Raw genomic sequence first — 15,463 nt, 5'->3', positions numbered from 1 at the left:
AAGAAAAAGGCAGTCTGTGAGTATCTTGTAGTCTGCTGTTAAGATGGGTTAGTTTTTTTTTTTTAATAAACATCCAGCTTTGTTATTAATTCACTATGTAAAACTGAAAATACTGCTTTAAAACAATTACTGCTTGACTTCTTAATTTGGCAAATCTATGATTAATTATCCCATAGATTTACCTGGGCTTTATGTAATACACAGCCTATGGGTTGATCATTCAATCCTTAACAAATGTATACTGACACCATCAAAAGATTCCAGCTATGAAATATGAGCAGGAATTCCAATAGTTAAGTCTGCCCACCTTTCTAAATAAAGTGATCTGGTTAATATATTTCCTTTAAATATTGTTATATTTAACAATTATTTATTGTCACAAAATACAACAAAGAAAAGTTTCAGTTAAGACTGCTAAAATGCAGGTTAGGAGTATTGTAAAGGTTTCAGGGATGTGAAAATTACTTGACTGTACTATTGTTAGAATAAGGACCTAATTAATGGAGTATTAAGTTTTTCCATACTCTTACATTTCTCTTCTCATCCCCATAAAGAAAATGGTACCAGCAGGTAACCCTTTAAAAACATATTAAGACTACAAAGATTCAGATGGTCCATGACCATACTTAGAAGTCATTTTGGTAAGCATCATAATCTGAACTCAGAAGAGCTTTAGAAGTACCTGTGAAAATCAGCTGTGTCAAGGGGTTTGATTTTGCACTAATTGCTCATTGTTGAGGTTAAAAAGCATTTAAACTTACAGGACAGTGTCATTAAAATACAATGTCAGAGCTGCAATTTTATTAGATGTATCATTTTCTTTACTTTGGTAAAACTCTGAATAGGCAGTAATTCAGGAATTGAGGTTTTGTGTTGCAATCCCAAATAGGTATTTAAAAATTGTGATCCTCTCAATTGTATGGAACACAATGTCATAAAAGCCTGAAAGCTGTAATAAGTTTAGATATCAAAAGCCCTACTGAGTTGCTGTGAGACCTAGTTTTAACTGCTACATCTCTCCCTTGAAACAAAGTAAGTTGCTTAAATTTTGAGGTGGTTGCCTTCCATGAGGCAGTAGGACAGTGAGAAGATTGCCTTAATACATCTCTACTCAGCACATGAAGGATCAAGCTTTTGAAAAAATGTTGAAAATCTATTCATTGCTTCCTGAAAAATCACCTAAAACCTTTTGGAAAATCCTGAAAACATTTAGGTAGCACCAGATGCAGGTGGTGGTAGACTCAGAACCCATGCAGTAGATGGTTTTACTCTGCTTCTACACAGGCCAAAGCCATGTTGGAAAAATGGATTTTATTTTAAACGATACAATTTTTATCACAAAGAATGTTTCTTGTTTCACTGTAACTTCTTAAAATGTTTATGGGCAAAGGTCTATGACAGATGCCACATTCCAGATTTACAGAACTACTAGTAAGCAATATAGAACAGTATAGTAAACACAAAGAAGATTATTTGTGCTGACAAGGAAGGAAACATGTGAATATTGCACATACATAAAACATTAAATTTTTCCCATTATCATTGGTAAGCTTCAGAAATTAATATACTTCATAAAATGCTTACTAAAATCCATTTTGAAAATGAAAGAAATGGGAACACTTGTAGTGATTCAAGTTTCAGAATTTTTCAGTTTTACAAACAGCTGTAGTTTCAACACAGATATGGCAATAATGATGTACTCTTTACCTTTTCTTTGTCTTGTAACCATTGCTTTGAAAAGTAACCCTTGCCCCTGTGAATGGAAATTAATATTGCTGATACATTACTGCCCATTCAGCTTTTCATTAGAGATAGCACTTAAGGGAAGGACAAGAGGCATATTTTTTTTATGATTAAAATTGTAAAGAAAGTTTTTTTAATTAAATTTATAGAAAGAAAATGCTTTTTCATTTCTTTGTAAAACCTGGGTCTATGTCACTCTTTGGAGAGAATACTTTCTAATGAAAGCTTTCTGCATACAGAGTTTTAGACAAAATATTTTCTCCTCAGCTTCACTGACAAAGAAGTCCTTGTTAATATTTTGAGACACATTGGATAATTTACATTGGAATTTGTTGACAAGCTTTGACACAGAGCATATGCATGGTGTACATACAACTGCGTAATGCCCACACTTTTTTCCCTTATACTGGCTGCATCATTCAGAATACTGTAAATGGCTGTAAACCGCCCCTTCAGGCTCCCTACCCTCCTGCCTTGACAGATCTGGAAATGCCCTGGAAATCTGATCCTCTGGTACCACTGCCTTTCCTTTTTCCTTGTTTTTCAACGATATATCCTTCTGATTTTGATTGCTCCTGCAGCTTTGGCTCCTCTGTGATGTTGGAATGATTTTCAGCAGCTTTAGCTACTTCAGGTTGTAATTTGGTTTTGGATGTGATGCCATCTCCTCCAATTTCTAGGAGTTTGTTGTCACAGAGCCTGACACAAATTCTCTTTACTCAGTCTCCCTGCCTACAAGTAACTTTGAGTTGAGACAAGTATCTTGTATTCAAGTTCATCTTTGCAGATTCTGCTGAGTTATTGCAAAACAGATTTCACTCACTGTCTGTTTTGTAGAACAGCACTCTGGCTGCAGCCTGAGAGGAATTACGGTTCCTTACTAATCTTTACCATGTATGCATTGTTGCAGCTTCCTCTTATAGCTAGGAATATCTGTATATATAATAACTTGGTAAAAAAACTATTCATTTACTTACATAAGCTTATTGCAAACAGGTGGCAAAAAGGCAGTCTTGTTTTCTTCTATCCATTTTCTTACATTCACAAGAAGCTCCATGGTCCACCACCTATCAAACTTTTGCCTGAGAGATCAGAATTTGCAGAGTGTTTTTTTTGTGAGCAGACTGCCTGTGATTCCAACCCCAGTGCTCAGGGGATTGGCTGGTAGGAGAGGTGTCTTCAGGCTTCAGTGTCAAAAAGGACAGGTCCATCAGCCAAAGGTTACTTCATAGGGAGCACTAATATTCCAGCAGCTTGGCTAATAATTGACTAGTGTTTTTAAAATATACATATAGTTTTACTGGAGACTGGGTTTTGTCTACACGGGGTTTCTTAATTCTCTTTATTGCATCAACTGGAGTGTGAACGTTACCTCTACAAAAATGGCCTTGTTACCCAGTCAGAAAAAATGGGTGAGGCTGGGGCATTCACTCCTTTCAAGTCTAATACAGAAACCTCCCTTCCACATTCTAAGGCTAAATGTTCGTGGTATGTGTATTTGTTAGAAAATATTGGGATCTTCTTTTGCCAAGTAGCCAAAATACAGATGTCTCCTGCATTTGTAAGACCAAGAGTAGCTGTCCATAAACGCTCGTCTTAATTTGATCTGCTCTGCCAATGTTATAGCAGGGCTTGCGGAGAGCTAGAGCTGACCCTGATTCTGTGATGTGCTTTGGGAAAGTGCATCAAATTGTCAGGCAAAAAAGAAACTGAGAAGAACCAGACTTTCCAGATCTTTATTAGTCTATATTCCTTCACAAGTTGCTGTTCAAAATGTACACAGTTGCTATAGAACTGCTCGCTCTGTTCCCTGCCACCCCCAATTTTTTTAATAAATAAATCTATAAACAGACTCCAAACACATGAGATGAGTGGGTAAACAAAAAAATCCCAAGACATTACAGTATCTTAGCACTTTGCTCTTGATGTATCTCAGTCTTCCACTTTTATCTGCACTGTGCTTAGTGGAAGTGTATGGGTATAAGGTGATAAAAATGATCTGGCTAAAAGTGAGTGGTACATTCTTTCTCCATGGCTTGCACATATGAGCAGTGCAGCTACAGGCCCAAAAATTCAGCATGACGAGCAGCACAAAACTGGGAGTTCTTTAATTTGTACTGTTGTAATTTTCCACAAGAAGAAAGCAACAGACTGTGACTCTGAACCAATACTGCACTTTTATCAAGTATTTGTAAGAGTGACTCTGTTTTACCTTTGTCTCTATCACTTCTTTGCAGTTTTGTTTAAACTCATTATGTAGTTTACGGAATAAGAAAAAATCCATTCATTTTGAGATAAAAAGATCCCCATGTGGATTACAGTTCCACTGTATTGATACAAACACAATGGGACTAGCTGTGATTTCCTCTGAAATAAGCCCAAAGTAGTTGTTATTTCATTCCACTGCAAAACACCACCACCACATCACTTATGTAGCACATGAAATTTCCAGCAATTTCTGGCTGCAGTGAGTTGCCACCACACAGCAAACACATAAGGGCTGGTTTTGAATTTACAGACAGGTACATTTTGGTACTTTTTGTTCTGCAGGCTGCTGGCAGCTCAATTCTTAGCTGTGAAGGAAAGAGAGCTTCTATTTAAAATGCACTTTCACTTGGGGGATTATAACCCAGATTGGCAGGACTGGAGAAGTGCAGACACTAGGTAATGACCGTGGTTTTGTTAAGCTCTGCCCCATCATTAGTAACTTGTATTGCAGAGCAGGACTCCATTCCTTGGGCATGAAAGCCAAGAGAATCTCCAGAGTCACAGCAGGAAAAAACACAGATCCTGGAATTGATTGAGCCAATCCTTGTTCATCACGGTATTAAAGTACCAGTTTTAACTGCAGGGCTCCTGTCCACCACCACTGCTCTAATCCCTAGTCTCCACTTTTTCCCACCAGGCAGAATACAGGGTACTATTACCTGCAGAGAAAACTTTCTCAGTTGCAGGCTCATAAATCCATTTTGTGGCTGGTATGAGGTATGAAAACCTGACAGTTAAACCTACTCAAGGAGGAAACAAAGTTCACTTAAAAAATTCACCATTAATATAAGGCTAAGGCTATTATCACATGGTAGCATTTTCTGCAGCCTTCTGAAAATCAGTAGGTTTTGAAAAACGAAGTTAATCGCCACTTCATGCATGTAATAGTTGGGCTAAGAAATGCAGATAACTGCATGGTGTGAAAGGCTATAAAACTCTATTTCTGCGGAGGGTATTGGAGAGGCAAAGAAAAGAACCAGTGTTGCAGACTCTGTGACACCCAAGTAAATATGTTTATCTCATACACCTCAGGAACTGACTGGGGCCTAGATTTTACTTGCTAGGCTGCTTCATAATGGCTTTTCACATCCATCAAAGCCTCTTCCAGCACCTGGGGTTTCTGTTCTCCCTTCTGGCCTTGATCCTTCCTTTTATGCCAAGGTAAGGACTCGATGTGCAACCTTTTGCTGCCAGAGGGGTGCAAGAGTACTGAAGCACAAAACTGCTACATGAAAATAATTCATTTATTGCATTGAGGGTACAGGAAAAAAGGATTACTGGAAAAAGTTGCATTTTGGACAACACTTACTCTCTTTTTTTACCTTCTTCAATCACCAAACCCATTAAAGAATTAAATTTACCAGCTTGTGTCCAGCAAGAAAGACATGTTAAGAGAAAAAAAAAAGTTAAATATTGACAATGGGCTATATATTTTTTAAAGTACATTCTCCATACTACCTTTTTTTTTTCTCCCACAGCAATCTTTGTGTGGTATGGACTATTTTGTTACCATAGTGATGTTAAGGGTAATGAAGGCCGCTGCTGTTTCTGGTATGCCATAGGTATACCTAAATGACGAAAAATTTCTCTCCAGAAATAAACTGCCAGTTCTCTTCTCCAAGCCAGACACCGTCATCAAGGATCACATACAGCATTTGCATGCTGCTACACCTGTCAATGATGCATATCACAGAAATATATTTTAGATAATGCCCACAGTAATACCAAAAGGAGAAAAACTTTCTTGGCAAGTGAGAAGAACCTGCTCTCCATTCAAAAAGCATTGGCTCATTGACCATGGGGATCATGGAGGAAGAGAGGTAGTGGAGTCACACTTGGGTTTAAGTATCTGCTGATGACAATTATGTCCACCGTCTTTTTGCCACATAAGGTAGGACAGATCTGACTGATGAATAAATTCATGTTGGAGGTATCCTTTAACAATGCAGACACAGTGTTGAACGAACACTTGTTTTGAGAGTGCCAGGCACCCTTCCTGTCACACATACCAGCGATGCTACAGCTATCAACATTTCGTTCCCTGCCAATAACTGGTCGCTTTTCGCTGCGGCCTGGTCCTGAGCTCGACCGAGGGTGCAACATCACCGCACGGCCGCCCGTGAGCGAGAGGCTGAACTTCGCTGTCGCAGCGGCCCAAGCCTTTACCGAAGGCCGTCAGGGGGCTCGATCCCGCACGACTCGGGGCCGTTCTCCGTCTGTCTCGTCCCCGGAGAAGGGAGCTGAGGACTGCTGCGGCCCGCGGCCGCCGGAGGAAGCTCAGGCCGCGCCGCCGCCGCCCGTCACCGGCCACGGCCGCCCCGCCCCGCCCAGCGGCGGAGGGGGCCGGGCTCTGCCGGCACCGCCACGGCCGCCCGCCCGCGTGGAGGCCGGGGCGGGAGGGCTTTGTCCGGGCCCCGCCGCTCGCCTCTCTTCCTTGCTCGCGGGCGCCGCCTTCCCTGAACGGTGCGGCGTCCGCCAGCGCAGTCATGCCTTCCCCGCGCCGCTAACGGGGTAGCGCGGCCCGGGCAGGGTGCCGGGGTGGCCTCGGGCCGCCGCTCAGCGCGGGGCGCAGGCAGGAGTGCGCCACGCTTCCCCCGCCGGGGCCGGGCGAGCCCTTGATAAACCGTTCGGGACGGCTTGGTGTCAGGGCTCCAGTGGCGCAATCGGTTAGCGCGCGGTACTTATACAGCAGTACAAAGCCGAGCAATGCCGAGGTTGTGAGTTCGAGCCTCACCTGGAGCACACAGCTTTTTGAGAGAGGAAGCGGGCTTTTTTTGGGACTTGGTGGCGCTCCGGACGGAGAAGGACAAAAGTGCGGGGAAAATTATGCAGCGCTGGCGGCAGCGTGCGCCCGCTGGAGTGGGCAGAGCGCGCCCGGGAAGGGGCTCTGCGGGGAGCGCCGGTGTCTCGGTGCCACCGGTGTGTGTGTGTGCCTACAGGGACTTGTCCCCGCAGAAAGGGACGGGATTCATAGCACCCTATCGCTGCAAACATATTCCTTCTCAGAGCTGCATGTGGGTGAGAAATTGCAGGAAATAAAGGTTATTTTATACCGAGTTTTTTCATACGGAGTGCAAGCAAATGCTCGGCTGGTGTAGTCGGCGCAACTCAATGGTGATAACACATTTCTGTTTGGTGGTGACAGTCTTTGTACCTGCTCGTTGCCTGGGTAGTGCTTAGCAAATGCACACACTGTAGCAGGAAGGAAAGTATTTCAAATAATTTCTCATTTCACCGCTCAAGAAAGGCAGCAGGGCCGTGGGAAAAGGGCAGCTCTGTAATGGAGAAGGCTGCAGGACACTTCCTGGATGTTTAGGCAGGACGCCTCCTGGATCTTGCGGCCCAGATCTTGTGAACTCCCCTCTACACTAACACTTAGTCTGCTGCTTTCGTAGTGCAATTTATACCAAAAAGTTCAAAGAGGCCCTCGAGGTCATGCAGCCAGAGATGTCTCTATTGCCCATATCGGCCCTGCAGACATTAACTTCTAGAAGTGCCACTTTAAGGCTCTTAATTATCCTTTCTGTCTTTTAGTTACCACTTTGTCCCCTCTGAATTTTGCATTAACTTCACAGCTTTCAATGTCGGAGTGGTAATCCCTGAAGCAGGTGCCATAGTGGTATAAGGAAGTGTAAGCGAACAAGAGACATCTGTAATGTTTCAAAGGATGAATAAAATTAATCTTTAGCTTGCAGTGAGTTTCATGCTTTCTTCTTCATGCCAGGATATCCGTGTCCCAGTGCTGATGTCCGTACAGACGAATAATTGGACAAGTATTGGGAATACTAAAAAATGGAAGTACTGTTTTTGTGTAACTGGGGAAAAAGAACCCAAGCCACAAATCATTAGAAAGGGAGAGGGGTCTGTCCATTCCTTGGACAGAGACCTCTTAAGAAACAGAGTGGGGACAGCACTACTTCTTTTCTCTCTTCCCTGATGGGTCTCCAGGAGCAGGCAGCAGCTCCTGCACCCTCCTGCCAAGGAGGAACTGCTAGTTTGACATTTGGGGTCTTGCTCTGGCCTGCTGGGCGAGTGATTATACAATTTTTGCCACATTCAGGGTGCGTGAAGCAGATGAGGTTTGTTGCCTGTGCAGATGTTTTGCGACCTGCCTCCGTGGTGGTGCCAGAGAGCAGCCAGGACATGCCGAGGGACCATACGGTGCCGTGACCTTCTCCACAAGATCTCCTTCATTCCCATAGTCATTACCTCAGCTTTTACCAACTTTTGTCTTGATTCTGGAAAAAAATTTGAAAAACCCAATGATTTCATGAGGCAACTCTTGAGTTTCTGCCCCTCCTGATGGGTAGACACCTGTGCCTGACACTTGAAGGGCAATATGTTCCAAGATGGGCATTTCACACTGAATATCATGCTAAATCAGGAAAATTTAAAGGGATTGAATGGAAATCCCAGGAAGATGAGAATGTTGTTTATCTGATGGCTGTTTATGACATAAAGTTAATGGCTGCTAAGGCATGAGGCCTCCCATGGGGGCAGGCCTGTGGGGTCGCTGGGCCTTGCTGCTGCTGTGGCGGTCTCTTCGCCCGGCCCACGGCAGTGCTGCAGTGGGGCTGGCCCGGCTGGAAGGGTGCTGTGCTGGGGTGAGCTTGGCCATTCCACCTCAATCCCTTCCCCAGGGGCTGCTGTGGGAGCAGGTGAGCTGTGTGTGCCTGGGAGGGGACAAGAGTCGGACCTGGGCAGGTTTTCTCCAGGGCTGTGAGGAGCTTCTTGTTGTGTGATGCTGAGCCGGGCTCCGGTGAAATGACAAGGGCCTAGGCCTGTTGCTTGTATTTACAACTTTTTCCTCAAAATAAGTTCTTACAGGCTTATGAGAAGAAGGTAGCTTTTTATTTTGCTAAGTTGTTTTTTTTTTTTATTAGGCATTTTGGTCCTGATTTGTTGGGTAATGCTCTAATGCTACTTGGCAGGAGCTTATGTACAAAGACGTGTATATAGTTGTGTGTATCAGTACATATGGGCATGAAGACACTTTCTCACCGTGATGGGAGAGTTCCCAAAGTCTGTGTGTCAGCACTAGCTTATTTTGTAAATCTTAAGTGTAGCCACATGATATATTTGGAAACCACCTGTGTGTGAGGGATGCAAAGTGCCAGCTGCACTGTGCTCTAGGGAGAGAAAATCCCGCCTCTTCCCCAAACAGTAACGAGGTTCACCTGTGCCTCATTTTCCTTTTGAAAGCCAGGTGCCAGTGCTTGTGCTCCTTCGTTGAGCCATGGCTCATCACTGCCCTTGAGGTGGTAGCCAGTGGTGGTACTGTCACCTAGCAAGGGACTGTCTTGGGCTCTGGATGCTTCTGGAAGTGTGTTCAGGAAGAAAGGCTTCCCCATGGTGAGTCTTCCATGTTGCCTGGCTTATCCAGAGGCCTGCCTTTTTTAGCCTCTGTTTCTCTGTTTAATTGCCTCATGTGGATGTCGTGCCTGTGGGTCTGGATCTCCCAGACTTCTCTGGAATTCTTCTGCAATCCTTTTTAAAAAGGTCCCTCTATCTTGCTCTTTGTTTCCTGTTTAGTATGGATTATGAGTGCTCTACAGGCTTATTCTGGCTTCTCTGAGTTCCCACTGACTACTTAAGGATACAGGAAACTTTGATGTGTGCTGCTTATTGATGGAAAGAGAATTTTCAAAAATGTATCTTTTGCCTGATCTTGGAGGATTAATAATGAGCAGGTTAGAGAGCAGGGTTTTTGTTTATCCCTATATGATATTGCTCAAACAGGGAGCCTCACTGCAATGCCAGATGTAGGATTAAGAAAGAAATGCTTATGCAGGGTAGACCTTCCTGATGTCTATTTCTAAGAATGGGAGCTCTTGTCTCTGGTATGTTAATACAGCTGTGATTGTGAGGTTCTGAGGTGTTTGCTTAAGTTACTTTAAATATAAAAGTCTGGAATTTTCCATAATATTGAGGTTTGCATATCCTAGCAAATACCTATAAAAGCCTATAGTAAGGACTTGGCCTACCTAGTTGTTATGCAATCAAAGTAATAATAAAAACTTGGAGTCTTTGCAAATAATAAACAGCCAACGTCTGCTCTTTATGGCTTTTCCCAATAGATGGCACTGTGGTCCCACAGGCGAGAAAGACGAACGCAAAGCATTCCCAGACGTCCTAAAAATAGAAACCACTTGCTGAATGCTCTCTTGTGCACTGTATAGAATAATAGGCCAACATTTCAAAGGTTGCTTAGAAAACAAAGTCCTCTGGAGGTATAGATGCATTTTGGTTTTGTTTTGGGTTCCGCCACCACCTTTGTCCTTTTTATGTAACATCTTAAGGGGCTTTCTGAAATTAAAGTCTGTTGCTCTGTTGTGTTGGGAGTTGCAGAGGTGAATGGTATCATGTTTTTTTTTAAGCTTCTGTGAATTCATTCTTGTGTCAAAGGTCCAGTGTAGCAAGCCTGCCTTAGATTCTCTTAAACTATTTTTTTTTTTTTTTTTTTGTGGAATAGCTGGTGTTAGAGGTTTTCATGCAGGGCTGCCTGAAGTCCAGGTGTCTGCTTCCCACTGTGGAGCAGAGGAGGCATTGGGCTTGGAAACAGTAGTAGGGAGGAGAGGAATGAAGTGTAGGTGCTTGCAAACTGTGTGGAAGGACTCTTAAACCAAATGGAAATACTCTGCTTTTGTGGAGAAAAGATAAGGTAATGGTGGTGAGAAAAGGAAGACAAAAATTCATGTGGAAGCCTCCTTGAGGAAGAGAAGGGCTGAGAGATGAGAAGGACAGTGGGGCTGATGCGGGCTTGATAGAAGGTGGAGAGGTGGAAGAACTTGTAAGAGGAGTAGAAAAGCAAGCTCATAAAGAGTAGGGCTTTATGCATTGCTTTCTGAAACTGTCAAAGGGGTGCTACAAGGAAGGAATTAAAAGGGAAAGATATGAGCACAAAGAAGGAGAAGATGGAGGAGTCAGATAGGAGAACATAGGTAAGGAAGTTCTTAAAAAGAATTTTTAAAAAATCCTCCTGTCTGGCTGTAGCTGCATGAGTGTGCTGCCTAAGGCAGTAGAAAACAAGTGAGTAAGTGTTAGCTAGTCAAGCCAAGCTAAGATGGAGCTGCTGTAGAAAGCAAATAGGCCTGTCCGTTTTGCTTGAGCAAACAGGGAGCTCAAGAGGCAGGTTTTTCTTCTCTGTGTGTTTTGAGTGGTTACTTTAGTGTGGCAGTATAAGAGACCCCTTGGTCTCTCTAGGGTTTGAAGCTGGTGTTGGGAGGGTTAGAGAGCTCAGCTTTCTGGTTTGGAAAAGGAAGGAAATGGACAATCAGTCCTGGATTTTGTGCCCATTTAATTTTCTTGCTTGTGCTGAGTTTGCTGTGTTAGAGTCTGCTTTTAAGGTGGAAAAACTCTTGGTTTCTTCAAATAGTTTTGGTGCAGCCTAAATATTTGAAACCTTGGAGAAGTCTCAAAATACAGCAAAACAAACTAAACCAAACCCAGAGGAAGAACAAGCTGGGGAAGTGGCTGAAATGGAAGGGGGTAGTCAGAGAGTCTGTAATTATGAATTTTTGGGGAAGGGATGCTCCCTTAAAGTAGGCATTTGAGCATGTACAGACTGCTTTAGTTCAGAGATCTTCATACATGGGGTAGCAGATTTATGGCAGTATGAAGAAATACCTCTGGAAATTTAACTATATATATAATAAAAATACATAGGAGGATTATGGAAGAAGATAAAGCAATAATTTTAAAACCTGTCTTTTGAAAATATGGTGGAAAATTCTTAAGAGGCAATTGTGCTGGAAGTCATGTGGCTGCATGGTGTAACTTAGATGGTTTACCAGTTTTGTGACGAGAAGCTCAGTCAATAAACACAAGCATTCAAAACCAGTTGCAAGGTCTCAGTGTCAGTTGACTTCACTGCTTGCATATTTATTTTCCATTTATCCTACCCACTGAAATGGGGATGAGAATCGATTAAGTATACATCTTAATTTTAGGCACCATTTATATGCTGTGTAAAGAAGGATTTACATCTGTATTTAAGGAAAGACACCTCACACTTGTGCTAGCACACTTAAAAGCCGTTTAATATTGAAAAGCTGTTAACAGGGCAAGTTTATGTAGCTTTGTCAGTGAGCTGCCTCACTTTTTTTTTACATTGAAATGCTCAGGGCTTAGGGCAATTTTGTAGGAAAATTATGCTGGATTTGGGGGTGCTTTTGAGGGTGTCTGTATTAAGTGCTTGTATCCAGGTTTGGGAAGTTAACCTCTTTCATGCTCTGGGCCACTCTGCTCCTCTTCTTTCCTGATCTTTCTTCTGCCCCATCTTCCTCCTCTCAGGAGGGATTCAGCCTCAAAAGCTAAAGGGTTGCCTTGAAGCTGGCACTGGTTTAGGGAAGGTGAGAACATCCCTTCAGATGCTTCCTTCCCCACCTGCATTTCCCCATACTCCCAACTACCTCCTGGGGGGTTTAACTCATCTCCCACTTTGGTCAAGTGCTCTAAGGGGTTTCCACTGTGACAGGAGTGGAAGCAAAGCACCCTGTTGCTTTGTCTCAACACAGCTGTGACTGTGCTCCTGCAAACCCTGCTTGTTCCTTCCTCCCTGAGACTTGCAGATAAGTTAAGGTTGGTGGCTGTGTCCTGTTGAGATCAGTGCCAGTGAAAAATGCTTACTTCAGACCTGTTGAGATTTGTAGGAGCTTGCATATGTATCATGTGTATTTAATGCTTTAATAGTTTTGAAATTTTGACTCCTAACATTGAATTGTTTGCAGGCCTAAAGTAGCCTCCATATGTTTAAAACACTTCTGTGACAGATAGATTTATCTGATTGAGTCATTCTTACTGAGTGTACTGCACTGTCAGTGTAACCAAACAAAAAAAAATACTGCTTTTTATTACAATAAAGGAAATGCTTGGTTGTGCTACTATTTCTCAGCTACTATTTCTAAATGTCTTAACACATAGTATCTTTGAATTTTTTTTTTCTGGAATCGGAGACTTTTGCTTCACCGTGTGCACTAGGAGTGCTATTGTGTATCTTTGTGTTTGAGGGCAAATATCTTTAATAGAAAAATAGAGTAATTGTCTGTAGGTTCCTAATAACTGTAGCCCTTTGACAGAATTCTTGTAACACTTGGACTAATTTTTCAAGCTGTTTAGGGATGCCTGCCTGATGTTGGTATTTGCCTGATTCTAAGCATCTGGGTGTTGTAAAGCATATCTAGCAAACAGACCTCTTATTGCAAATGTCATGTATTTGGGTGCTCTTGCAGGAATAACCTCTGTCATGTGAATACTTCCAAAAGTAGAAGCCAACCTGTCAATGAATCAAGACTGAAGTGACTGTTTTTTAAATATAGTATTAATGTTTAGTACGAGTGGGTGCGTTTTCACTGAGTTCTGTGAATTTGCTTCATGTTCCATAAGAGGATAAAGTTTGGCCCAAAGTAATGGGAAGCTTATGTCTGGCTGCAAGGAAACCAGGAAATTTATGGGGCTTTAAAGTATGACCCACTGCAATATTCAGTATGTGTGATTTTTGGCATGATTCAGCAGTAAATACTAGTTGAAAACAGAAGCACAAATTATAGGGTAAATAATTCAGACCAAAAAGAGGCCTGCTTATGCATACATGGTAAAGGAAATGGAAATAGAACCGCAAAATACAATTGCTGGGAAGAACACCAGCAGTTTGGAACGGTCACTGTTGAAACTGTGGAAATGATCTTCCTGGATGGCACCTGAATTGAGAGGGGCATAATGATCTCCTTTGTATGCATTTGTGTACACTGCCCAGTAAATCGTGTGAGGCTGCTGCGTTTGGCAGTCCTCATTTTGGAGAGGACTTTCTGTTCCGCGGCTGCTGGGTGGGAGGATGTAATGGGCACAATGCTCCTTCGCTCCTTCATCTAATAAATGTCCGTGACTTGACTTTTAAAAGCTTTTTTCTGGCCTTTTTTTCTTTTTTCTTTCTTTGTCATTGGTAGAGGCACCATGCCCTAGAAGGAGAGAACTTTTTGTTAATTTGTTTTTCTGAGCTTTCCCATTGCATTTCAGTTATTATTTAAATAGCTTTGGCTTTTGATATAAAGCAATGCTTGGTTCTTACTCTAAACATAGCTAGCCACCCAAGCAAAATTCCTATGTGCCATTTGATAACACTTTTACCTTCTGGTAAAAAAAAACCCAGGAGTAGCCAAAGTGGTCTTAACAGATGTGTTTGGCTGGCACTGTGGCAGAGTGATTGGCTTCTGTTTGTTCATTTGGAATGAGGAGTAGCAGGTCCCTATCACAAGTGAGATGAAAATGAAAGCAAATAGCAGAATGAACCATTAGTACAGTAAATTCCGTGCTTGGACACCTTTTAATTGCTTTTAGAGCATAGATTGTCTTGGCTTGTTGTGTGCCAGGCTTTTCAGAACTGGGATGGGGTATTACTGGTGTGTGACCTGTAGAGACAGGAGCTAGAGAAAACAGCCAGCAGCGCTCATGAGATGTGACCCATGGTGAGCTGTTGTTGCTTCAAGACCGCTCCCTAATGCAGTGTTATAATTGGAAAACTACAATTCCTTGATGTCTCAAGTGAACGCTGGTTTTAAACACACATTGGACTGTATCTAACTTTTTTATGGAATATTTGTACTAATTAAGTTGTTTGTTCTCTCAGGAAGCTCATCCATTGGATAATGGGGTGAAAATTCCTGTAACTTACTCCATTAACTGACTGCTGGAGAATATCAGAAATTGGGGTTTAAGGGTCAGTTCAGAAAGTAACTTAGACCAGAAGTTTCCAATAACAATTGTGGCTTGGATACAGTTGAAATAATAACAACACAGCTAAATTCAATTGTACTTGCATTGGCTAAGTAGTAATCTCAGAGAAGATGTGAACAATAGGCATTGGAGACTAACAAGTCATATCCTGAAAGAAAATTATAACTGATACAGACAAAGTGGGGAAAAAACTGGTAGTGATTACTAACTATGAAAATGCTGGTCTTAGCTGTCTCACTCAATAAATAATCCTGCAGGGGTATTAGCAGCATTAGTAGTAGCAGCATTTGGCCATCTGGCTTGGCTTTGTGGGAGGTTTAAAAAAATAAAATACCACTGTTAGTGGAATTGCATCCATTGAAATCATAGGAGAACTTGGCTCTGCCTTTTCACGTTCTCATTCATTGTGTGCTGTTCATCCTGTGCTGGATCTCATGTGATCATTTGGTTCTGCAGTTATTTTCTTGAAGTTCATGGACCACGCCAATGGTCTCTGAAGTCCTAGCTGGTGGTCAGTTCAAGTTACCAGTCTGACTGTGCTGGTGGTTTGTAGGAAACCTTGAGGTGACATCAGGCCTGTAAATCTTTGTCCTGTAGTATTGGTCGCTGCAGCTTTGAGCTCGTGTTGCCCATTTTCCTGTGCACAAAAGGAAAAAAAAGCCGACGCTGTTTCTGCCTCTTGCATAATCAAATCTACTGACTTTACTGTTCCTTGGCTTGG

General features: G+C 42.4%; 1 protein-coding gene across 1 annotated transcript in view; it reads right to left on the bottom strand.

Annotated features, from left to right (window-relative positions):
- The window catches only part of HAAO (3-hydroxyanthranilate 3,4-dioxygenase), a gene marked incomplete at its 5' end in the record, with an annotated part of 32,648 nt that extends 29,848 nt beyond the window's left edge, over positions 1-2,800 (bottom strand). Inside the window, one exon of the mRNA XM_084202380.1 lies at positions 2,721-2,800. Within this exon, the coding sequence (XP_084058506.1) occupies positions 2,721-2,800 (80 nt within the window). The remainder of the gene's footprint in view (positions 1-2,720) is intronic.
- Between the last annotated feature and the right edge of the window lie 12,663 nt (positions 2,801-15,463).

Source organism: Fringilla coelebs (genome assembly GCF_963513975.1).
Source record: "Fringilla coelebs genome assembly, chromosome: 3".
NCBI classification, from domain to species: Eukaryota; Metazoa; Chordata; class Aves; order Passeriformes; family Fringillidae; genus Fringilla; species Fringilla coelebs.
The sequence above is the reverse complement of the archived record's forward strand: the minus strand, read 5'-3'. Positions and strand labels throughout refer to the sequence as shown.